The following is a 25,046-nucleotide window of genomic DNA, read 5'->3' on the forward strand; positions in this document are numbered from 1 at the left end:
TTTAATTTCTCCCAGCAATGTTTTCTAGTTTTCAGTGTGGAGAGGTATTGCAGGTTTTCTGTTAAACCTATTTCTAATTACTTTATGCTTTTGATGATATTATTAAAATTGGGGGTTTTATTTCATTTTCCAATTACTTGCTGCAAGTATATAAAAATATCATTGATTTTTGCACACTAACCATGTAACCTGTGACTGTGCTAAATTCACACAGCAGCTCTATGAGCTTATTTGAAGATTTTAAAGATACCTCTATGTAAATAGTGCCTTCTGTAAAAATAGATCATTTTAGCTCTTCTTTTCCATTCCATGTTTTCTTTTTCTTGCCTTACTTCAGTTACTAGGGCCTCTGATATTATGTTGACTAGAAGTGGGAAGAGTAAGCATCCTTGTCTTGTTCCCAGTGTGAGAGGGAGAATGTCCAATATTTCACCATTAAATACGCTCACTGGTTTTGGTTGATGGCTCTGGTAGATGTTCTTTATCAAATTAAGGAAGATTTTTACTATTCCCAGTTCATTGGTTGGTTGTTTTTTTTGTTTGTTTGTTTTGGGTTTTTTTTAAGATTTTATTTATTTATTTGAGAGAGAGAGAAAGAGAGAGAGCACATGAGAGGGGGGAGGGTCAGAGGGAGAAGCAGACTCCCTGCCGAGCAGGGAGACTGATGCGGGACTCGATCCAGGGACTCCAGGATCATGACCTGTGCTGAAGGCAGTCGCTTAACCAACTGAGCCACCCAGGCGCCCCATGGTTGGTTGTTTTTTTTTAACAAAATGCTAGCCCTAGCATTTAATAATGAATGTGAGCTAGAGCTTGTCAAATGTTTTTTCCATATTTGTTAAAAGTATTATTTTTCTCCTTTATTCTGTTAATATAGATGACACTGATTGATTCTCAAATTTTAAATTAATCTTGCATTCATAGAATAAACCCCAAATAGTCATGATGTATTATTATCCTCTTTTTATATGCTGCTGAATTTGCTTTGCTAATATTTTGTTAATTATTTTTATGTCTATGTTCTTGAGAAATATTATCTTGTTAGTTTTCTTTCTTTGGAATGCCTTAGTTGAGTTTTGCTGTTATGGCTACACTGGACACGTAACAGGAGTTGAGAAATGTTTCCCATTCTTCTGTTTTCTGAAAGAGTTTGTGTAAGACGGCATAAGTAAGATTCTTCCTTAAATGTTTGATAGAATTCATCAGTGAAACCATCTGGGTCTAGACTTTTTGGTGGGAAAGTTTTTGATAACAAATTAGATTTCATTAGCAACTATATGGATATTCAGATTTTCTGTTTCATTTTGTGTCAGTTTTGGCAAATTTTATTTTTTAATAATTTTGTCCATTTCATCTAAGTTGTGACATTTGTGGTCATGAAGTTGCTCACAATATTCTTCTGATTATCCTTTTAATATTTATAATTCTTCTTTCATTCTTAATATTGGTCATTTGTGTGGTTTTTTTTTCTTGATCGCTGTAGTTAAAGGTTTTACAATTTTGTTCATCTCAGAAAACTCAGTTTGGGGTTTGTTAATTTTACTATTGTTTGTTTTCTAATTTCATTGGTTTCTACTCTTTGTATTTCCTTCCTTCTTTCTACTTAGTTTTAATTTACCCTTCTAGGTTCTTTTTTCTCCTTTTTTTAAACTGATAATTGACATATAACATTATATACTAGCTTCAAGTGTACAACATAATGATCTGATATTTGTATATATTGCAAAATAATCACTCACAATAAGTCTAGTTACTATCCAACACCAGCTACAATTTTTTTCCTATGATAAGAACTTTAAGATCTACTTTCTTGGCAACTTTCAAATACACAATACAGTATTATTAACTGGAGTCATCATGCTCTACATTACATCCCCAGAACTTATTTATTTTATAACTGGAAGTTTGTACCTTTTGACCACCTTCACCCATTTTGTCCATCCTCCACCCTCCACCTGTGGCAACCATCAATCCCTTCTCTGCATCTATGAGTTCAGTTTCCAGTAGTGCAATTGCTGGAGCATATGGTAGTCTATTTTTAATTTTTTGAGGAACCTCCATGTTTTTCCATCGTGGCTGCAACAATTTACATTCCTATGAACAGCACACAAGGGTTCCCTTTTATCCACTTCCTCACCAACACTTGCTATTTTTTGTCTTTCTGATAGTAACCATTCTAAGAGGTGTGAGGTGATAACTCATTGTGGTTCTGATTTTAATTTCCCTGACAATTAGTGATGTTGAGCTCCTTTTCATATACCTGTTGGCCAGCTGTATGTCTTCCTTGGAAAAATGTCTATTTAGATCCTCCTGCCCACTTTTAATCAGACTGTGGTTTTTTGCTATTGAGTTGTAGGAGTTCTTTTTATATTTTGGATATTAAACCCTTATCAAATATATGATTTGCAAAGATTTTATCCAATTTGGTAGGTTGCCTCTTAGCTTCTTAAGGTAAAATCTTAGGTCACTGACTTTAGAGACTTTTTTTCCTCTAAAAAACATTTAAACTACAAATTTTCCTCTAAGAACTGTTTTATTTAGCAACATCCTAAAAATTTCAATGTTACATTTTCATTTTATTTTGCTTCAAAACATTTTCTAATTTTCATTGTGATTTCTTATTTAATCCATGGATTAGTTAAATATATTATTTAATTTGCAAATATTTGAGAGTTTCCTGGGTATCTTATTGTTGTTGACATTTAATTTAATTCTACTATGGTGAGAATACATTCTATATGATTTCAAACTTTATAAATTTGTTGAGACTTGGTTTACGGCCCAGCATATGTTCAATCTTGGTGAACATACAATGTGCACTTAAAAAGACTGAATTCTGCAGTTATTAGGTTTAATGTTCAATAAGTACTAATCAGGTCAAAACAAATGATTATCTATATCTTTACAAATTTTTGTTCATTCAACTGCTTTAGGAGGGATGTTCAAATTTCCAACTACGATTATTCAACTGTCTAGTTCACTCATTAAATCTATTTTTGCTTTGTGTAATTTGAAGATGTGTTATTAGGTGCATACATTTAAGATTGTCATGGCTTTCTAATAAATAGACTTTTATCATTATGAAATGTCACTCTTAATCTCTAGTAATATTTGTTTTGACATTTACATTTTTGGAGTTTTGGATGAAACTTAGAATTTATAGATTTATAAAAGTATTCATATAATTTATAAAACCGTAAGTACCGATCTCACATAGACTTTATGCATATTAGATAATGCTTAACTATCTCTTCTTCACAAAACATTTGAGTTAAATATAAAATTAACATTTACATTATTTAATTTACTCTTTCTTCCTTAGTTCTTTCCTTCTATTTTTTTCCTTCCTTTTTAATCATTGCCAATCAGTTTAAAGCAACAAATAAAACTAAATTTATTTTAGAGAGGTTTTGTACCACCACTATCTTGACCATAAGGGCTTATTTTTTTTAAATGCCAATAATGTGTTTGGTGATACACAAATTAAAAAATCAGAAAGAAAAGTTAGGGTGATCTACATATCTATTATTACTGATGTTGTGTTACTGCATATATCCTTAGCTAATATTTTCAATGAAAACTGCTACAGAGATGATGGCAGGAAGATGAAATCCTTCCCATCAATCCTACAAATAGTCCTGTAAATTAAATCCATTTTTTATTTAAATAATTGCCAGCCCTTCACTTTAGATATCCTACCACATTTTTTTTTTTTTTTTATCTGAGAGAGAGAGAATGAGAGACAGAGAGCATGAGAGGGAGGAGGGTCAGAGGGAGAAGCAGACTCCCTGCTGAGCAGGGAGCCCGATGCGGGACTCGATCCTGGAACTCCAGGATCATGACCCGAGCCGAAGGCAGTCGCTAAACCAACTGAGCCACCCAGGCGCCCCTATCCTACAACATTTTTTTTTTTTTTTAAAGATTTTATTTATTTGACAGAGAGAGAGACAGCGAGAGAGGGAACACAAGCAGGGGGAGTGGGAGAGGGAGAAGCAGGCTTCCCCGCGGAGCAGGGAGCCCGATGCGGGGCTCGATCCCAGGACCCTGGGATCATGACCTGAGCTGAAGGCAGACGCTTAACGACTGAGCCACCCAGGCGCCCCTATCCTACAACATTTTAAAGGACACGATCCCCTGTAAGAGTAATAATGGGAATCCAAGGAAATTATAGGCTCCAGAGGGTATTGTTTTTAAGAGCCATGAAAGAGAAACTTCACAAAATGTCACATAAAATCTTGATTACAAAAATACTACCATCCATATACTTACATATTTATTTTTAGTAAAGTTAAACATCAATGAAGTAGTTTTTCACACTAGGGCTTCTTTTCATAATGGAAGTCAATGGATTTAAATATCATGACTTAAGTGTTCAATGAGAGAACAGAACCTCTGTATTTCTGGGAATCTTTCATGCATGAAGATGATCCAAAACCAGCCAGGCAAAAATTAGTGGCAGAGACTCCTACTCTCCTGTTAACTTTTAGAACCATCTATTTCATTATCAAGTGTGAGTGGCTGAGGCTTAGTTAACAACAGCTTTCACATGGACTCTAAATAAAAGTTGTCTTTGTACTCTGAGGTCCTTACTACCAGATGGAGTATTAGTGTGAATGAATGGAATTCTTTGACAAATTTCTTTAGAGTTCATTTAAGTTCATTGTGGTTTTTGTACTGATCTCTACAAAAACTGTATGGATGAGTCAGTGGAGTCCTTAGCATCTCTCTCCACGACTTCCCTTTTATGATAATATCACACTTATTTCCTGCAATGTCAACTACATAATTGGATGGGCCTTGCTGTCAAAGATCTCTTAATGGATTCCTTAATGTTGAAAATATTTCCTCTTTTTGGTATCATAAATCATTATAGCTGAAGGTAACTATAAGAGTATATTCTGGCAAAGCAGAAAATCATTCTTGTGCAGCTATATTCCGGATTAGGAATTTATATGCTCATTTTAGTACTAGACAAAAGATGTCCTCTTATTGAAATGATCTTAGGCTCAAAACTATTTTCTACAAACTTGATTTACCTACAACTGAAATCCCTAGCAGACAAACTCCAGCACGATGGCCCAGGAGTCAAGGGCACAGGCCCCCTGCTGCCATGAACTGAAGAAGGAGAAGCTGAGCCCAGCATAAGCATCCTCTAGTGGGGCCACAGGGACCAGCAGGGCCTGCCATAGTAAATTCAATCTGACATTAATAAACTCATGCCAGCCTTCATATTGTTACTATTTGTATGGTATATCTTTTTGCAACCACTTACTTTCAATCTATCTATCTTTACAGTTAAATTATATCTTCTGAAATTTTTAATCCATTCTGTACCTCTCAATCCCTTTCAACCATTTTGCCCATCCTCCCCTCCGACAACCACCAGTTTGTTCTCTGTATTTACGGGTCTGTTCAGTTTTTTTGTCTGTTTTCTTTTTTAGATTCCACATATAAGTGGAATCATAGAATATTTGTCTTTCTATGTCTGACTTATTTCACTTAGCATAACACCCTCTAGGTCCATCCATGTTGTCACAAATAGCAAGATCTCATTCTTTTTTATGGCTATGTAATAATCCATTGTATGTATGTGTATGGATGTGTGCATTTGTGTGTGTGTATATACACACACATATACACCAAATCTTCTTTATCCATTCATCTATCAATGGACACTCAGGTTGCTTCCATATTTTGGCTATTGTAAATAATGCTGCAATGAACATAAGGGTGCATTTATCTTCTCAAATTAGCTTTTTCATTTCCTTTGAGTAAATACCCAGGAATTAAATTACTGGATCATACGCCATTTTTATTTTTAATTTTTTGAGAAACCTCCATACTGTTTTTCACAATGGCTGCATGAATTTTCATTCCCACCAACAATGCACAAGGGGGCACAACCTTGCCAATACTTGCTATTTCTTGTCTTCTTGATACTAGCCACTCTGACAAGTGTAAGATGATATCTCATTGTGGTTTTGATTTGCATTTCCCTGATGATTAATGATGTTGAGCACATTTTCATGTCTCTATTGGCGATCTGTAGGTCTTCCCTGGAAAAATGTCTATCAGGTCCTCTGCTCATTTTTAAATTGGATTATCTGGGGGGTTTTGGTGTTGAGTTCTATATGTTCTTTATAGATTTTGGATATTAACCCCTTTTTTTTTTTTTTTTTTTTTTTAAAGATTTTATTTATTTGACAGAGAGAGACACAGCGAGAGAGGAACACAAGCAGGGGGAGTGGGAGAGGGAGAAGCAGGCTTCCCGCTGAGCAGGGATCCCGATGCGGGGCTCGATCCCAGGACCCTGGGATCATGACCTGAGCCGAAGGCAGACGCCTAACGACTGAGCCACCCAGGCGCCCCTGGATATTAACCCCTTATTGGACATATCATTGTAAATATCTTCTCCTATTCAGGAGACTTTCTCATTTTGTTGATGGTTTCCTTTGCTATGCAGAAATTTTTTATTTTGGTGAAGTCCCAGTATTTTGTCTTTATTCTTGAAGGAAACTGTTTCATATCTAGGTTGACGGGGTTTTTTTCCCCCAGTATAAAGATGTAGTTCCATGGTTGCTGGCCTCCATAGTTCCTAATGGAAGTCATCAGAAGCTAATCATTGTTCCCCTGTATTTAACATGCTGTTTTTCTCTAGATGCTTTCTAGATTTTCCTTTCACATTAGGTTTTTAGCAGTTTGACTATAATATGCCTAGCAGTGTTTTCTTGTATTTGCTCTGCTTGACTTTCACTGAGCTTCTTGAACCTGTAAATTTATGTCTGCCCCAGATTAAGAAATTTTCAGTCATTATTTCTTCAAAAGTTTTTCTGCCTCATTCTCTCTTCTTGCCTTCTGGGATTCCAATTAGAAATATGTTAGGAAGCTTGTAATGGTTCTACAAATTCTTAAGGCTTTCTTTTCTTCTCTCATTTACTCTCCATTCTTCACACTGAGTAATTTCAAGTTCTCTGGCTCTTTGCTTCGTTATCTCCATTCTGCTAGTAAGCTCATCAAGTGAATTTTTACTTAAGATACTGTCTTTTTTCATTCTAAAATTTAAACTTGGTACTTTTTTATGATTTCTCTCGCTCTGCTGAGATTTCCTATCTCTTCATTCATTATGAATATATTTTCTTTACCTCATTTCTCTAACAATTATTGTTTTAATTGTTGCTTTAAAGTCTAATGCCAATATCTGGGTCATATCGGGGTTGATCTCTGTTGACTGTTTTTTTCTCTTGAGGATGGGTCACTTTTTCTTCATTCTTCATTTTGAGATTGTTTCCTGGACCTTGTGGATTCATTTCATTTTCTGGAGGGTGTCAATATCTTTTTTTAGCAAGAAATTACCTTGGATGATTCTAACTACAAACTGAAATCTCAGATCAGTACCCTACCCTACCTTTAGTTAGGAAGTTTGTGATCTACCCCGCAAATGTATGATTCAGAGGTCAGTCAGAGATTTGGGCAAGATTTATACACAGAACTTGGGGCTACATCCATCTAGTTCACTCTGGGGTTCACTTCTCATTTTCCTGTAGCAATGCCTGCCCCACACTCCACCATCTGGTTCTTCAGGCCAGAAAGACTGTGAGTTTTGTATCAGAATTTCAGTCACTCAATGTAGCACTGACTTTATCTGCCTAAAGGTGATAGCTATTTTTTTAAAAAAGAAAAAGAAATTATCTCCAAATTTGGACTTTTTTTTTTTTTTTTTAAAGATTTTATTTATTTATTCATGAGAGAGAGAGAGAGAGAGAGAGAGGCAGAGGGAGAAGCAGGCTCCCAAGGAGCAGAGAGCCCTATGCGGGACTCGATCCCAGGACCCTGGGATCATGACCTGAGCCGAAGGCAGACGCTTAACCATCTGAGCCACCCAGGCGCCCAAATTTGGACTTTCTTCCAAGTCTTACCTCCCTTCTAGAATCTGCCTGACATTTTTTACTCTTCAAGACCTTCAGATAGTTGTGTTATATATTTTTTCCAAATTTATCATTATTATCTGTAAGACATTTGGCTAGGAGCTTACTCAGCCATATCAGAAGTTTAGTTTTTAATAGAGAAATGTAACCCATTTATACTTCAGGTCAACATGCCTGATCTTGTTTTATGTTCTTTACCCATACTTTTTGCTGCTTCTCCTGCTTTCTAGTTTTTGCTCTAAGAAATATTTTTTCCTTTTATTCTTTTATTTATTCTTTTATCTTTTTTCTAGTTATTTGAAAACTAGAAGGTATACTTTAAATTCTAAAAAACTTGACTGTGGGGCACCTGGATGGCTTAGTCGGTTAAGCATCTGCCTTTGACTCAGATCATGATCCCAGGGTCTTGGAATCAAGCCCCACATGGGGCTCCCTGCTCAGCGGGGAGTCTGCTTCTCCCTCTGCTGTTCACTCTCTCACTCTCTCTGTCAAATAAATAAATAAAACCTAAAAAATAATAATAATAGTAAATAAAATAAAATAAAATACTTGACTGTGTATTTCCCTAGTTATAAGTACAACAAATGATGATACTGTCACTCAGGATCAGCAAACACTCTCTCCAAGGGGAACACAATTTACAAATATCTAAGCAAGCAGTAACTACAAATACTCATTTACACTCAATTCATTGGTATCATCAATTTTCTTATTTCAAGTATTCCTTTTTTTTTTTTTTTTAAATTTTATTTTATTTATTTGACAGAGAGAGACACAGCAAGAGAGGGAACACAAGCAGGGGGAGCGGGAGAGGGAGAAGCAGGCTTCCCGCTGAGCAGGGATCCCGATGCGGGGCTCGATCCCAGGACCCTGGGATCATGACCTGAGCCGAAGGCAGACGCTTAACAACTGAGCCACCCAGGCACCCCTCAAGTATTTCTTTTTAATAAGTTCACATTAAGACCTCTTTCCTCCAGGACACTTATTTTTTTTCATCATTTTATTTTCTTTATTCTATTTCTACATACCTCTTAAGTTGTTTTCCTACATCACTGATTTCATTTTCTGTAGTTTCAATTCTGTATTTCAGTGCTTCTAATGCTTTTACTAATTTAATTTAATTAACTTAATCTTTATTTCATTTAGCTTTCTTTTATTTCAGCCAATCTCTTAGTAAAAAGGTTTTCAACTCAATCTGTCTTTTCTCTGCTTAGATCTTCTGTATCATACAGTTTATGTTTTCTTGATTTTTAAAGAATATAAAACAAATTTTCTAATACTTACTTCTCTTTTCTACTTATTGTTCCCATATTATGGTATTTTCTTTTTTATAACCTTGAAAAAGGAGTGGTATGACTAATCTTGGAGAATCCCTATAATGAAGATATGTGGTTCCCCTCCCTAACCTCCTAGTTGTTCTTATAATGTCTCTATCTCTACTGTCGTTCAATGTTAAAAAGTGATAGTTGGCATCCTTCCTTTGTTCACACTTATAATAGAAATGCCAGTGTCCCCACTAAGCATAATTCTGACCTTTGAGCTGCTATACACATATTTGATATCATATTAAGAAACTACCCATCTGTTTATATTTTAGGGAGTGATTCTATCAAGAATGATGCTGAATTTTGCCAAAATGTTTGTAGCTTTGATGGTGAACACAACTGGATTTTTTTCTCCCTAGAAATATTAATATAATAATAATATAATATTAATAATAATTACATTTGTTGTATGTGTGTACATAATTGTTACCCAACTTTCTAGTGATATCCAGCTTTTTATTTACTGTGGATGTGTTGCTTGAGGAAGAATCACATAGTGTTGTTGCCTGATAATCTAAGTAATACAGGATTATTCTTGGGCATTCTAATGCTGCCTGCAGCCTTTTCATTGTAATAAACAGTAAATTTAAAACTAGAAAGACCAGAATGCACTGTTCTCACAGTTCTAACTTAAGTCAGTAGGGGACTTTTTTCTTTTTATCACTCTGTGTTTTACTATCAAAGAAGCACAGTTGAAATGAATTTACATATTCTATTTCCCCATAAAAATGTATTCTTATTTTTTGATTGAATAAGTTCTTAAACTTATTTATTAATTTCACATATTAATTAATTTAATTTACTTGCCTATTATCAATTTGTTGCTGGGTCTCCATGCTCTTAAATATTTTTTTTCTCTATTAGAATATCACATACGGGCACCTGGGTGGCTCAGTCGTTAAGCGACTGACTTCAGCTCAGGTCGTGATCCTAGGGTCCTGGGATCGAGCTCCACATTGGGCACCCTGCTCCACGGGAGGCCTGCTTCTCCCTCTTCCACTCCCCCTGCTTGTGTTCCCTCTCTCACTGTGTCTCTCTCTGTCAAATAAATAAAATCTTTAAAAAAAATAGAATACCATGTAATTAACAAAGTTTTATTTCAGAACCTAAAAACTGAGTAGCACATATATGAAATTTTAATTGTAGATTTTTGTTTTAGGCTTTTCTAATGACCTGACAGCATAATCTTTGAAAAGTAAAACTGTGGCTATTTGTATATGGGCCATATAAACTATTTCCCTAAATGACAAAAATCACAAATAAATCATCTAATTGAGGCTTTACAAAAATAAGAAATTAAATACAAACTATATCTAGATCTAATTTATCTGAAAATTTGCTAGCAATTTCCTATTCCTATGGATCTGATCCAATATCCTCTCTGTTTCACTTAAAAAAAAAAAAAAAAAAAAAAGCCCTAACCACATTATCCTACAAAATATAAAATAGTAGCACTACAAATATTACACTACAACTGTTGCTTAAAATATACTAAACATACATTGAGCTTGCAAGAAATTAGGAAAACCCCTACAGACCAGCAAATAGGAGGCTAAAAGCTAAAGTAGTAATCATCAGCTGATACTGGTTTGGGTTTGTTTTTTGGGGTTTTTTTGGGGGGGATTTGCATAAAAAGATACAAGCTTCATTGAAATACATTTGTTTATGAACTTTATATTTGTTGTATCCCAATGTTCCAAAAAAGACTTAAGGATGACTTATAAGATTATATAAAATGCAACAAAGGAACATAGATTAAAAGTAGGATGAAAGAAGAAAAAAATGAAAGGATACTAAATGAAGCTGGGAACAAAGCCCAAATCACATACTATAATGACCTAAATATTTCCTCTGGGTCATCTACAAGTTTGAATCTAAGCTTCCTAGCAGTAAAAGTGAAAAGCAAAACATAACCAAATACTCTACTGACAATGTTTGTGAGATAAATATAAACTGGTGTTGAGAAACACAAATATTGAACCACCCTTGCAGCCCAGGAATAAGTCCCACTTGAGGGTGAATGATTCTTTAAAAGTACTGTTGGATTCGATTTGCTAGTATTTTATTGAAAAATTTTGCACCCATGCTCATCAGGGATATTGGCCTGTAGTTCTTTTTTTAGTGGACTCTTTTTTTTTTTTTTTAAGATTTTATTTATTTATTTGACAGAGAGAGAGAGAGACAGCGAGAGAGGGAACACAAGTAGGGGGAGTGGAAGAGGGAGAAGCAGGCTTCCCGCGGAGCAGGGAGCCCGCTGTGAGGCTCGATCCCACGACTCTGAGATCATGACCTGAGCAGAAGGCAGACACTTAACGACTGAGCCACCCAGGCGCCCCTTTAGTGGAGTCTACCTGGTTTTGGTATCTGGGTAATGCTGGCCTCAGAATGGATTTGGAAGTTTTCCTTCTATTTCTTTTTCTTTTTTTTTGGAATAGCTTGGGTTTTTTTTTATTATTATTACTGTGTTCAGTTAGCCAACATATAGTACATCATTAGTTTTCAAAGATTCATTAGTTGCATATAACACCCAGTGCTCATCACAACACATGCCCTGGTTTGGGGTTTTAACAACTACATGGGGTACAGAGGGTGAGGGCTTGGACCCAAGACAGGAATTCAAATGCAGGACTAGAGAAAAGTAACATACAGGCAGTCACTCATTGATACCTTATTCCCCTCACCCCCCCTCCCCAAGTATTGCATCCCTTTCTTCTCTTCTACAGGATTTTTCTCTTTTAGGTTCCTAAACTCTGGTGTTGCTTTCACTTGGTTATCAACTATTTCCCATTAAAATTATTAATTGCTTATTAAATGTTTCTGATCATTTTCTACTAAAATTAATAATCTATTAATTGACAATTAAGTTATAAGCTGTTTAAAGATTAGGGTATGATAGTAGCTTCCATCCACAACAATAATTCCCATTCTTATTCATGAAGTTGAAGCTTTACAACTAGAAATGGAGGGAATGAAATGAATGAAGTGGAAGAAAATTAAACAGAGGCTAAAAAAATTAATGAAGGGAAAAAATATTTTTCTCCACTGAGCACTATCTTCTGGACCTTTAACCTCCAGATTATACTGTCTTTATTGAATGACAGGAATCACCACCTAGTTGTACAGGCCTGAAATTTTAAAACAATTTCTACATTTGCCTTTCTCTTTTCCTCAATATTCAACCTACAGCCAGGTGCTATCCATTTTACTTCTTGAATATCTTTCAGATCTATCCTCTCCATATCCATAGGTGATACCTATGAGTTTTTCAGCCTCAGGACTACAGACATTTTTGGCTAGATAATTCCTTGTTGTGGGGGGTAGCCGTGCATATTATAGGATGTTTGGGCAGAATTCCTGGCTTCTACAGAATGACTAGAGGCCAGTAGCAGTACCCATCTCCACCCTGCCTAGTTGTGAGAAACAAAAATGCCTCAAACATTGCCAAATAGTCCCCTAGCTGATAATCACTGCCTTATACCAAGCTAACACCATTTCTTACCCAGGGTACTGCAAGAGTCTCCTAATATGTCTTCACTGAATCCACCATATTACTGCACCCCCCCCCACACACACACACACATAACCACTCTCCACACTACACCCAGTGATATTCCAACTCTGGTCTTGTCAGTCCCTACTTAAAGTACTTCAGTATCTTCCCATTTCTCTTAGACTAAAATCCAAAATCCTTTTTATTGCTTTAGAAGGTCTAGCTCTCACTTCTCCAGATTCATGTTGGACCTCACTGCATCCTACTTCCCCTCCTTCATTGTACTCCAGCCACACTGGCTACCTTTCAATTCCTCACATGGGTCATTCTCTCTCCAGCTATTGGGAGAACCCTCTGACAAGAAGATTCTTCCCCCACCTCTTGTAACGCTCTGAGAATTAGTAGATGCTATTTAAAAACAGTAACAACCAATGTTGGGGCTCTAGATTAAAAGCTGTGACCTAAAGAAAAAGCTGAATGCATTTTGATGGTTGGAAAACAGAACATGCCGCTTTTTCTAGCACAGGGTAGACAAAGATCAGTGATGACCAACAAGGAGAAATGATAGAGGACAACGTGTTAAGAGTCACAAAACCTAGGTTCTAATCTCTTTTCTGCATTGATTATCCATGTGATTTGTTCTTAGTTTTAATTAACTTTTCTGGTGTACAGTTCTATCAGTTTGAATACATGTAACCATAACCACAATCGGGATACAAAACAGTTCCATCACCCCCAAAAATTCCCTCATGTTGCCCCTTTGCTGTCAAATGCCTTCCCACTGTAGTCTCTGGCAACCACTGACCTATATAGTCTTTGTCCTATACTTTTATCTTTTCCTGGCATATATATACATGCCATCTTCTCTATAGTAAAATATTAAGCCATTTATGATGATCATTTGTCTGCCATGGCCAAAAACTAAATGTATGACAGTATCCCTTCTATGGTTCATATTTTAAAAAAGGATTTAAGTTTGTGGTTAATGCCCAATTTTTTCAATTTCACATCTTAAATTTTCAGTCTTCTCTGGAAAAGTGGCTCCACTTTGAATTTCTACATGCTATCTTGGTGGGCCTATAACTTTGCTCACTCTACAAAGCTATGAGCTCCAGACTGTTCCTTAGCCTTTCCTTGTAGTGGTCCTTCCTCAGTTTACCACAGCCAACTGAGCAGCCAACTGCAGTTTTCTTTTCAGCAGTCTTTACTGATGGTGAGGGAGGGGGCAGTGTTCCAAGCTTATTCTAGCACCATGTTACTTATGAACATAGCTTGTCACTGAATGTCTAAAGATAATACTGATGATACTGTTTAGTCAACAGTCAGCTAAAGGAGAGTCTTGTTAATGATATAATATGAAAAAACTCACTGTGTTATCTCATAGGGTTGCCACCCTGGTAAATCATAAGAATGCTATCCATAACATTATATAAATTTTAATAAGCACATCTGACAGAATCATTCATAATTCTCTTGTAGTGTATCAGATTAGGTGTAATTACACTGGATTCAAAAGAATAACTGGATTCAGAAGTATTAAGTAATTGGGGTGCCCGGGTGGCTCAGTCGGTTAAGCATCCGACTCGGTTTCGGCTCAGGTCATGATCTCATGGGCCATGGGATTGAGCCCTGCATTGGGCTCCATGCTCAGTGGGGAGTCTGCTTAAGATTCTCTCCCTCTGCCCCCCCCACTCATACTCTCTCTCTCTAAAACAAATAAATCTTTTAAAAAAAAAAGTATTAAGTAATTGATGTCTCCCACAAGTGCTTCCTTAGAGATAAATTAAGTATTAGAAACCACTTATATGTAAGCAAGACTTAAGTCTTTTTCTAAGATTCAATTAGGAGTTTTCTTTCATTTCATTGAGTTTCTTTTATGGCCCGTAAAAAGCAATTAGAAAGGCTTGTATTTCTGAGACACAGAAACTGAAGAATTCCATAAAAATCTGCTTTTTGCTCCTTTTCCTGCTTCTATTCTTGCTAGGACCTGTACCCCCACCCCACTTTACACATGCCTCAGAAGGCAAATAGTGTATGCCCTCCTTCTAAGGCACAAGGAGTTCATGATTTCTTCAGAATAAATAACATCTAAGGAAGGACGAGGTGATAATGACTGAACAAAGCTGTCGTATGCATATTCCAGACCACCAGTGCTAGACATCTCAACACCAAGATGTCCTGGCTCCAAGGAATAACACCTGGGTCTCATCTTCGTTCTAACCAGTTCCTGGATGCCTGAGAGGACACATACACCATACCATCATCCTTAATAAAAAACCCCAGACCCTGAACAAAGACGAAACTCATGCTCCTTTCCTTTCCAAGTCTCCCAGTCGCTTCTCTGTATCTGCTCTCTCTATATCTTCAATAAACTCTGCTCTCACTTCCTGCTGGCTTGCATTTGATTTCCATCCTGCGCAAAAGCCATGGACCCTCTTGGCTGGTTCTATAGGACCCCCTCCGGGTCCTCAGACCTGGCCTGCCAGCATCATTTTTTGATATGAACATATATCAAATACTCAGAGAAAAACAGCAAGTTGGTCAAACACAGGAGATCACACGAATTTACCTTGCTAAGAATATAAACATTTTTCAAATACAAGTACCAACTGATTTTCTAGATTAAGTCCTTTATAAAACTAATGATAAGCAAAGTCATCAGATTTTATTAACACAGTAAGATGAATATAAAAATTATAGATTTTTCAAAGCTTGTTAGTTTCCACCTAATTGGATGAGACTAGCACAATGTTTGTTTTTACCTTCCGGTGGCCTGTTGGATGTTGCCACAACGACGACCCCATTTTTGAACAGATTTTCAAAAAGCTGTTTCAGAATCATGGCATCAGCAATGTCAGTGACCTATGGACAACAACACATTTGTTTTATTTTAATTTCACTTCTGCTCTAACAAATTTGCTAATGGCTCATCTTTTTTTTTTTTTTTAAGGATGGAAGTGAATTCCAAGAGAAAAATTCTAATTATCATCATGAAGAAAAGAGTAGATAATTAAAAGCATGAAAGACTGTATGGTAGTCTTTTAAACTTGACTCTTTTTTGCAAGCCTATCATTTCTACGCAAATTATCAAATGGTTCTATGTTAACTTCTTTTATAAACTACAGGTGGAAAGTACAGATAATTGTCTTAAACATTTAGGAAGTCTAATTAATTAGAAATAACATGACCAAATCCCTCCTCCGACGCCCATCACAGACTCCGTCCACCCCACCCCCCCCCCCCCCGGCAAAAAAAAGAGAGAGAGAGAGAGAAAAAAAAAAAAAAGAAGAATAAACAAGCTGATTGAGATTTCTAATACCTTTCTGGCAAAGGTCCCTGAAAAGGTGACTTTAAATGGTCATGGGACTTTAGAAATAAGGACAAATAGCCAGTGAGACATAATCAGCTGCTGTTGAAAATAGAATGATATGACATAGATACTATTGTGCAATTGTTGCACAAAACAATTCAACAGATGGCCCATCACAAAAATAAGCAATTTCATTGTTCTTTTTAAGTGCCTTCTATTACTGTCCATGAATAATCAAAAGGCACTGCAGTCACTTCCAGCACAGCCAGCCTCTGCTAACCTTCGCAAACACAAATATTCCTTCTATTAAAAAAAAAAAGAAAGAAAAGAAAAACCTTACAAGAATGGTTCATGCAGTGCTTTAAAAAATTACTTCTGACTAAAGCAGAAATACGTAATATAGATAAAACTATTCCATCTAAGTTACAGAGACACATATAACTATCTTTTCTAAAATTTTTAAAAATCCACAATTAACAAGCTTATTAACTTTTAAAAAAGCTTTTTAAAATCACAAGGAAATAGAGAAATTAAGGAGGGAAGGAAGTTGAGTTCAAAAACAAATGTATAGTGAAGATAGATATTAATCATTGTACCTTCCCTTTTAAATGTAATAATATGGGTTTTAGATACTTCTTATATAAAAATATTTTGATCTTTAATAGCATTTCAGATCATCTTAATAAAATTGGTTTTATATTCACAAAACATACATTAAATATCACATTGTTATTTTTAAACTCTGTTAGAGCATAGAAACTGGGGTAATTCTTTCAAATTAGATCAAAATACTGAAAGTTACCCACTAAATGGTTGTATAAGACAACAACCACCTGACTTACACAGGTTGATGTCACTTTTCTCTTTTACGCAAAAGTTTCATTATTTCCTTCCCAACTGAACAAAAACCAAACCAAACCAGGAAACAGGGATGTGCAGAGCTTTTTTCTTTTTTTTTTTTTTTTCTGCCTCAGGTTATAACTTTAAAACATTAACTAGAAAACTACTGAAGATTCCTTAAATTAAAAAGACTTCAGAAACTTACAGAGTGGTGATTAAAATGAAAAGGAAAGTCGAACTATTTAATTATTTAGGAAAGTGATAGTTAATTTGGAGCTTAGGATCACTGTCAAATTTTGCTTCCGCAAAAATACTCACAGAGAAGGCCCTTTTCAAATGCTTAGACACCAGTGGCATTTCTGATGAGAGAGCAAACAAGCTTGCAAATTTTAGAAGCAAGTGCACTTTTAAATTGGATTCCCAATACACTGACTTTGAAAGAGAATGATATCAATGAAAAGTTGCCCAATTTTAGAAAATAAAAATGGTTATTTGACTATCTCACCAATGTTTTTGAAAAAAAATTAAAAATAGCTTTTCATGCCCTACGGTTTAGAAAAGTAAAGAGACATTTAGCTTGTAACAGTGCAAAGGTTTAAGCTGGGAGTTGAAGAAAAGCAAACAATAAAGACTTGTGGTTGAATCATAATTTGTTGTTTTTGTATTACAAAATGTTTTTGCTCTATCAGAGTAAATTAACTTGGAGAAGCTATGGCTAATTAATAAAGCAGGAGTCACTTGGGGTAGCTGGGTGCCAATGTATACTCTTTTGAACTTGTCCCCGCACTTGTTCAGCTTTGCTGGGGAACAGTAATTTTACAGTATAAGTGAACAGAAGACAATTGGCCACACATTCTTGGAGAGCGGGCTTTTTTAGCACCCAGCATTTCATTACCACCAAGAACAAAAGAGAAGGCTACAGATTACCAATAAGGGTAGTCCGCTAATACAGAGAGGGGGAGACATTTCATTAGCATTAAAGAGAAAAGATTTTTTATGACCTAGAGTTGCTTTCCATTATGACTCACTTAAGTAAAAAAGAAAAAAAAAAAAATCTAATGGTTAATTTACATATGTAAGTGCTTGAGTCTCAGTCACCCACTGATTGGTACAGTGCCATGTAATGAGTGACAAACATAAGCATGCATTATCAGTAATTAGTATTAGCACAAAAATAAGCACCTATTTTTTATTAGCAGTTTTTAATAGCTTTCCTGTTTTACAAAAACGGTCAAAACTATTTTTTAAATGATATTGATAGCTTATAGAGGAGAATTTTGCATGATATTCTGCTCATCAGAATTCTTTTTTTTTTTAGACCATATTAGTAAAACATCTATCCAGTGTCCCTAAAAGAGATAGGAAAAAATAACTTTTTTTTTAAAATCAGTTTCCTTCAGTATTATACCTTCAGAATCATAAATGGTTTAACAAAAAAATGTAAATATTCAAAGTCAACATAATGAAGACCCTAAAGAAAACTTTGAGGAAAATCTGCTCTTTTATTTCAGCAACTAAAACATATAAAAGCAACCTACCTAGACAAATTTCTCAAACAAAATAATAGTATATTCGACAGCACAGGCAAAACTGAAATGCTATACTTTACTAAAGATGACCAAGCTAATGAGGAACACATTCTGCAAATGTAATCTGAATACTGCCAAAACATAATTTAAAAATTCCCCAAATCCAAGAGTACATATAGTCTTGTTTTTAAGCAGCAATAATTCTCATTCAGCTCCCTAGTAAAATAAATATTATATTAATTAACACCAAGTAAAGGCCAATAATAACTAGTTAAAAATCAAGACTACTAATAGGATTCAATTTTTAAAAGTGAAGTGGTGATTGTAGACATATACGACTGTTAAGAATAAAGTGCCTAAAAAATTCTTTTCTAGTAAATCAGCAATGTATCGTACTAGGATTAATAGGCTTAAGGATAATTTTTAGGTTCTATCATTAAAACATCTACTAAAAGCCTATCCAGCTCCAGATCTGTATATTTAAATACATAATGTAAGACATCATATACCAAAGAGAACATATAACATAGCTGTTACTACTAGTGAATTAGAGCACTAATGATGAATTCAAACGGAGTTACCAGCTGTGTAACCTTGATGAGTTAGTTAACTTCTCTGACCCTTAATTTCCTCATCAGTATAATGAAGGTAGTAATAATACCTACATGAAGGTAGTAATAATACCTACCTTGCAAAATTGTTATGATCCTTATATTAACTCCTCAAGAAATGTTAGCTAGGACTATTATCTGTGTATGGTATATGTGCTAGTATAATTGCATGTTATTTATATGTAGCTGTATCGAACTTCAGCTGTAGATGGAATGGTATATACCACGGTACAGTAGTTAAGAACAAAGGCACATGGTACTCAATAAACAGAATATACATAATAGATGGAATGTAACCATTCCAATAAATGGCATTGTCTCAAACAGTTCATAAAAGATGAATTTTAACTAGTTAATAAACAAATGTAGAAAAAATTCAACTATATTATTACTTAAGGAATATATATTAAAACAATAAGATACCATTTTTCATCTATTAGACAAAAAATGTTAAGATAATTCAGAATGTTGACAGGAAAAATTGTGGGTTGTTATTATAAATAAGGGAAGTGGGACTTAGTTGGGACACTACCTCAATATTTATCATTTGGTACTAGGATTTATTCATTCATTCTTTCACTCGTTATTAGGCATTCACTCATCCTCAAACACAGTTCTAGACATTTGAGATACATCAATTACCAAAACAAAGATTCCTACCTTCAAGATTATGGAGGAATATATATATAATAAGCAGTAAACATAATAAATAATATATATATGCCAGAAGGTGATATATGTTATTTTTAAAAAGAATGGTTTTAAAAAAGACAGTAAGGGACATTGGTTAATGGCAAACCACAGTTTTGTAAGAATAGGCCTTTGTTAAGGAGATAACTGAGCAAAGATCTGAAGAAGTGAGAGACTCTTTGGAGTATCTGGGGGAGACTGCCCCAGGCAGAAAGTTCAGTGCAAAGGCTCTGCTTGTTTGTTCTAAGTTGTGTGGATGTTGGGAATCAGAGCGCTGCTGTAACAATATTTTGGGGGTATCCTTTTACCCCCAAATTTTAGAAAAAGGGGACAAGGACAGATCTGGACTAGCAATAATCCAGTTTTGGTATGCTAGAGGAGCTTTTCTAAAACCAGCAGAAGACAGTCCAGATACTGAAACTAGGAGATCCAGGTTCTGCTCAGTGATCACCTCTGCCCTTAGAGGCCATATTCTTGCCCTTATACTCTTGCTTTCTCTGGTTCTTCTCAACAGTGGGTATATAGAGATAACTGGCCTTTTCTCGCATACAGTGGTAAACTCCAGGCTCAAGTCTGGAAATGCAGAGGAAATAAAAGCAAAACTACTAACACTTTTCATCCTAGGACATGCAGGGCAACTTTGTTCAAAAGCAGAGGGTTCTCCCTCCTGCACTGTTGGTGGGAATGCAAGCTGGTGCAGCCACTCTGGAAAACAGTATGGAGGTTCCTCAAAAAGGTGAAAATAGAGCTACCCTACGACCCAGCAACTGCACTACTGAGCAATCTTCAGTTGCATTTATCCCAAAGATACAAATGTAGCGATCCGAAGGGGCATGTGCACCCCAATGTTTATAGCAGCAATGTCTACAACAGCCGAACTATGGAAAGAGCCTAGATGTCCATCAACAGATGAATGGATAAAGATGTGGTATATATATACAATGGAATATTATGCAGCCATCAAAAAAATGAAATCTTGCCATTTGCAACGACGTGGATGGAACTAGAGGGTATTATGCTAAGCAAAATAAGTCAATCAGAGAAAGACAATTATCATATGATCTCACTGATATGAGGAATTTGAGAAACAAGACAGAGGATCATAGGGGAAGGGAGGGAAAAATGAAACAAGGCGAAACCAGAGAGGGAGACAAACCATAATAGACTCTTAACCTCAGGAAACAAACTGAGGGTTGCTGGAGTGGAGGGGGGTGGGAGGGATGGGGTGGCTGGGTGATGGACACTGGGGAGGGTATGTGCTATGGTGAGCGCTGTGAATTGTGTAAGACTGATGAATCACAGACCTGTACCCCTGAAACAAATAATACATTATATGTTAATAATAATAATAATTTAAAAAAAGAAAAAAGCAGAGGGTTCTCTCACGTTGTCAACTCTAACATAATAGAATGCTACATTCCAGTAGCATTTGCGATCAAATAAAAGCAATCAATTTGATATTCAGTCTTGTTTTATCATCTCTGAGCATATGTTCTTCAGAGCTCTGGTGGGAAAGAAGCATTTGGTATAACACCCACTATTAGCTATGGTTCCCTAATTTTTGAGGAAAATAGGGTTGGAAAATATTTGCAAGGAGCAAGGAGATAGGATCAGAGAGAAAGCAGGAAGGCTTGAATAAAAGAAATGACACTATCTTATTGTATTCCTCACACACACACCCACTTAGAGTTTAAGCTTTTTTAAGTTGGGTTTTCTGTTACCTATAGTAGAAAGCATCCTAGGAGATACCTCATCTCTTTGCTCTTTGGTCTTTAGTTCATCAGCTAATTCTCCTTGCACTGGAGATACTGGATTCTATACGAAGGAAGGTGACATTTCCTCACAGTACTCCTATTTATGCTATCTTTTACAGGCCATAAGGAAATCCCTCCTGATACAGCAGATAGGAGCAAAACATGAGCTGAACAGATCCATCCCCAAGACTGTTTGCAAGCAACAGGCACAGGAGATTCAGCTAAAGAAAAGGAGTTTACTTGAGACTCCAGGATGCAAACAGCACTGATAGCACCTGCTGGGAACTGGAGCTGAGGTAGCTCTGGAGAACTCAGCAGCTGTCCAGGGAGCAGCCCTGTAGTCCTCCCCTAATGTGATTCAGTTATTTCCTACGTCTCTTTGTTCCTGCTTCATTATTGTGCAGGAACTGCCCTCAGTGCCTTTTAGTTGAAAGACATGAGACAGAGGACATGATTGGCCCAATCCCCAGGGTACACCACACAAGTGCAATGTTGCTGGCAAGCTTCTGGGCTTGGTACTCATAGATCAGATGTCCAGACATGGTCCATTTGACTGTGGGTCAGATCGGGTCCTGTAGTTTGGGATAAGGCTCTTTATTTAAGGCAACTGGATGGATGAGTAAACGAATGAATGAACATCAAACCAACTCTGGACGGGGCAGGTGATGACCACTCCGTCATATCCACTCTCTCTTTGTTAGCAAGCGACATTTTACAAGTGAGGGGCCTATCTCCCCCTTGATCTCCTTTATACTTAATACGTAATTTGAAAAATCATTTTTATTGCCTGCCTTTCTTTTGCAAGACTCACTCATTTGGAACACCAGCATCCTGAGAGTTGCTTTTGTTTCCTTCTTCCCAACCACGCATCAACATTCTGAAGTCTGAACTCAATGGAGAATGCCCAGTGCAACCAGAGAGGTTTCTGTTAGGGCCTCACTATTAGGGTGGTATTATGACATTAATGGGTCCTAGGCACTTTTACCTTCATGAGCCCCTTCCTCAATTAGAAAATGCATTTGAGGGGTGCCTGGGTGATTCAGTCGGTTAAATGTCTGACTTCGGTTCAGGTCATGATCCCAGGGTCCTCGGATTGAGCCCCTCATCAAGCCCCGCACTGAGCATCATGCTCAACAAGGAGTCTGCTTCTCCCTCTCCCTCTCCATCTGACCCTCCCCTGCTCATGTACACGGGCACACTCTCTCTCAAATAAATAAATAAATGAAATCTTAAAAAAAAAGAAAATGCATTTGAAAATACGTGTGTTTACATACATAAATAGTATTTTATGACTGAGTTGGTATAAAATATATATAGATACAGGCTGAATTCATTATGATATGTTCATTTCTTTCTGCAAATTTTAAAAGAAATTAAAATATTTTTATGGGCCCCTGAAAGTATAATGGACCCTAAGTACTGTGCCTACTACACCTAATGGGTAATTTGGCCCTGCTTGCTATTAATCCTCTGAGGATCTCTTTGTACCACCAAATTGTCATTGCTTCCTAACCTTCTTAAATAGTCTTGCCAACAATGGTCTTTGTGTCACAGCAACAGACCAATCTTTTCTCTGAATGTTTTAAAATTCACATTTTTTAAGTTAAAGGTCATGATTTTTATATGATACCAAGGAAATTCTGATGCCTCTCTATTCCTCATCTACATGATGACTATAATAACTATTTTACAGAATTAAATGAATAACTGTGTTATAGATATAAAAACACTTTGTAAACCATGAATCATTTTACAAAGGTTAGGTATTAATATACTTTTTAAAAAAATTTAACTTCAATGCCCTAATCAAAAATTTAACTGTGCTAATTCAATTTTATTGGTGATAATGTGATTAAGAGATCATAATGAGAAAACAAGAGATGGTCTTCACTGATTTATCACTGACTTTTGTTGTCGACAACAAACTCAGTACTATTTTTAGAACTAAACTAGGCCCTTCTCTTTCTGCAACACATTTATACACTTAGTACACTTTTTCAGAGTAAAACATTTCTTCCCCACAAGCCTTCTTCTGAAGACCTTTGTAGTTCCACAATACAAAAGGTGATGAGATGCCTGGGTGGCTCAGTCAGTTAAGCATCTGCCTTCAGCTCAGGTCATGATCCCAGGGTCCTGGGATTGGGCCCCCCACATCAGGGCTCTGTGCTCAGCGGGAAGCCTGCTTCTCCCTCTGCCTGCCACTCCCCCTGTTTGTGTTCTATCTCTCTCTCTGACAAATAAATAAATAAAATCTTAAAAAAAAAGAAGGTCAATGCCAGGCTGTCTTAATATGACTGAAAGGAGAAAGAAAGATTCCTCCTTTCCAGATGGCCCAGTGTAACACCATTCCTGGTGAAAATTCTTCCTTCTCATTTATCATAAATCGAGACCATTGTTAGATAAGTGTATCAAGTTGCTAAAGGAGACCTATCTGCCTCATTTGGGATAAAGGCAACCTGGCCATCTTATCTTCCCACCAATGCAGGTTTTTAAAACACAGAAGAACAAAAAATAACTCGCTACCAATTTAAATGCATAATTTCAGAGAATCTTAAAACTGTAAGAAGCTTTAGAATTCAACTAGGACAGCTCCCTCACTTCATCACAAATCTGTTGTGAGGCTTAAATAAGATGTGTGACTCACCCAGGGCCCACCTCAGAGTAGGCACAAAACAAATGTTAGCTTCCTACCCCTTTGAAGTTCTCTGGGCCTTTATTCTAGGCAGTCAGACACAGGAGTTTATGCACTCAGCTCCAGAGATATTATTCAAAAGCTCTGGGTGTGAAGCCCTATTTTTAAGCTTATATTCAGTATTTGTGGATTTTTCTATTTTCATTCCAATAATCAATTGCTCTTACAGTAAGCATTATAGAAAAATAAACTATTACATTTCAGAACCACTGAAGAAAGCAAATAAAGAGGAAGTAATTCTTAACCTAGAGCATCTATTATTATTATTATTATTATCATTATTAAACACCGGGATACAGAAAAAGCATAAGACATGGCATTTGCCTGCATGCTATCTTTGCTCTCGTAAGAAATAAAGATCAGAAAATAACTTATTACCAATTTAAATGCACAATTTCAGAGACTCCTAAAACTACAAGAACTTTGAAAGTTCAAGTAGGGCCAACTCCCCCTGTCATCACAAACAAGTTGTGAGGCTTAAATGAGATGTGTTAATCACTTGTATTTTATATAACACTTTTAAAAAAACCCACAAACATCTTTAAAGACATTATTTTGTAATCATGACATTATCTCCATCATGATACAGGTGAAATGTAAATCCATGACACTAATATAGGGATGGGCAAACTTTTCCTATAAAAGGCTGAGTAGTATATATTTTAGGCTTTGCAAACCACATGTGGTCTCTGTTGCATTTTCTTCTCCTTTTTTAAAAGACGCTTTAAAGGGGCGCCTGGGTGGCTCAGTCGTTAAGTGACTGCCTTCGGCTCAGGTCATGATCCCAGGGTCCTGGGCTGGAGCCCCGCATCGGGCTCCCTGCTCGGCGGGAAGCCTGCTTCTCCCTCTCCCACTCCCCCTGCTTGTGTTCCCTCTCTCG

The 25,046-nt window shown here is 36.3% G+C and overlaps 1 protein-coding gene across 4 annotated transcripts in view; it reads right to left on the reverse strand.

The window, feature by feature from the left end:
- Window positions 1–25,046, reverse strand: part of AFG1L (AFG1 like ATPase) — a 232,441-nt gene that overhangs the window by 118,699 nt on the left and 88,696 nt on the right. For all 4 annotated transcript variants that reach the window (XM_032408123.1, XM_032408121.1, XM_032408120.1 and 1 more), the window contains exon 7: window positions 15,503–15,602. In XM_032408123.1, coding sequence (XP_032264014.1) covers window positions 15,503–15,602 — 100 coding nt within the window. The remainder of the gene's footprint in view (window positions 1–15,502; window positions 15,603–25,046) is intronic.

The sequence above is a fragment of the Phoca vitulina genome, unplaced genomic scaffold (genome assembly GCF_004348235.1).
Source record: "Phoca vitulina isolate PV1807 unplaced genomic scaffold, GSC_HSeal_1.0 scaffold9, whole genome shotgun sequence".
NCBI lineage: Eukaryota > Metazoa > Chordata > Mammalia > Carnivora > Phocidae > Phoca > Phoca vitulina.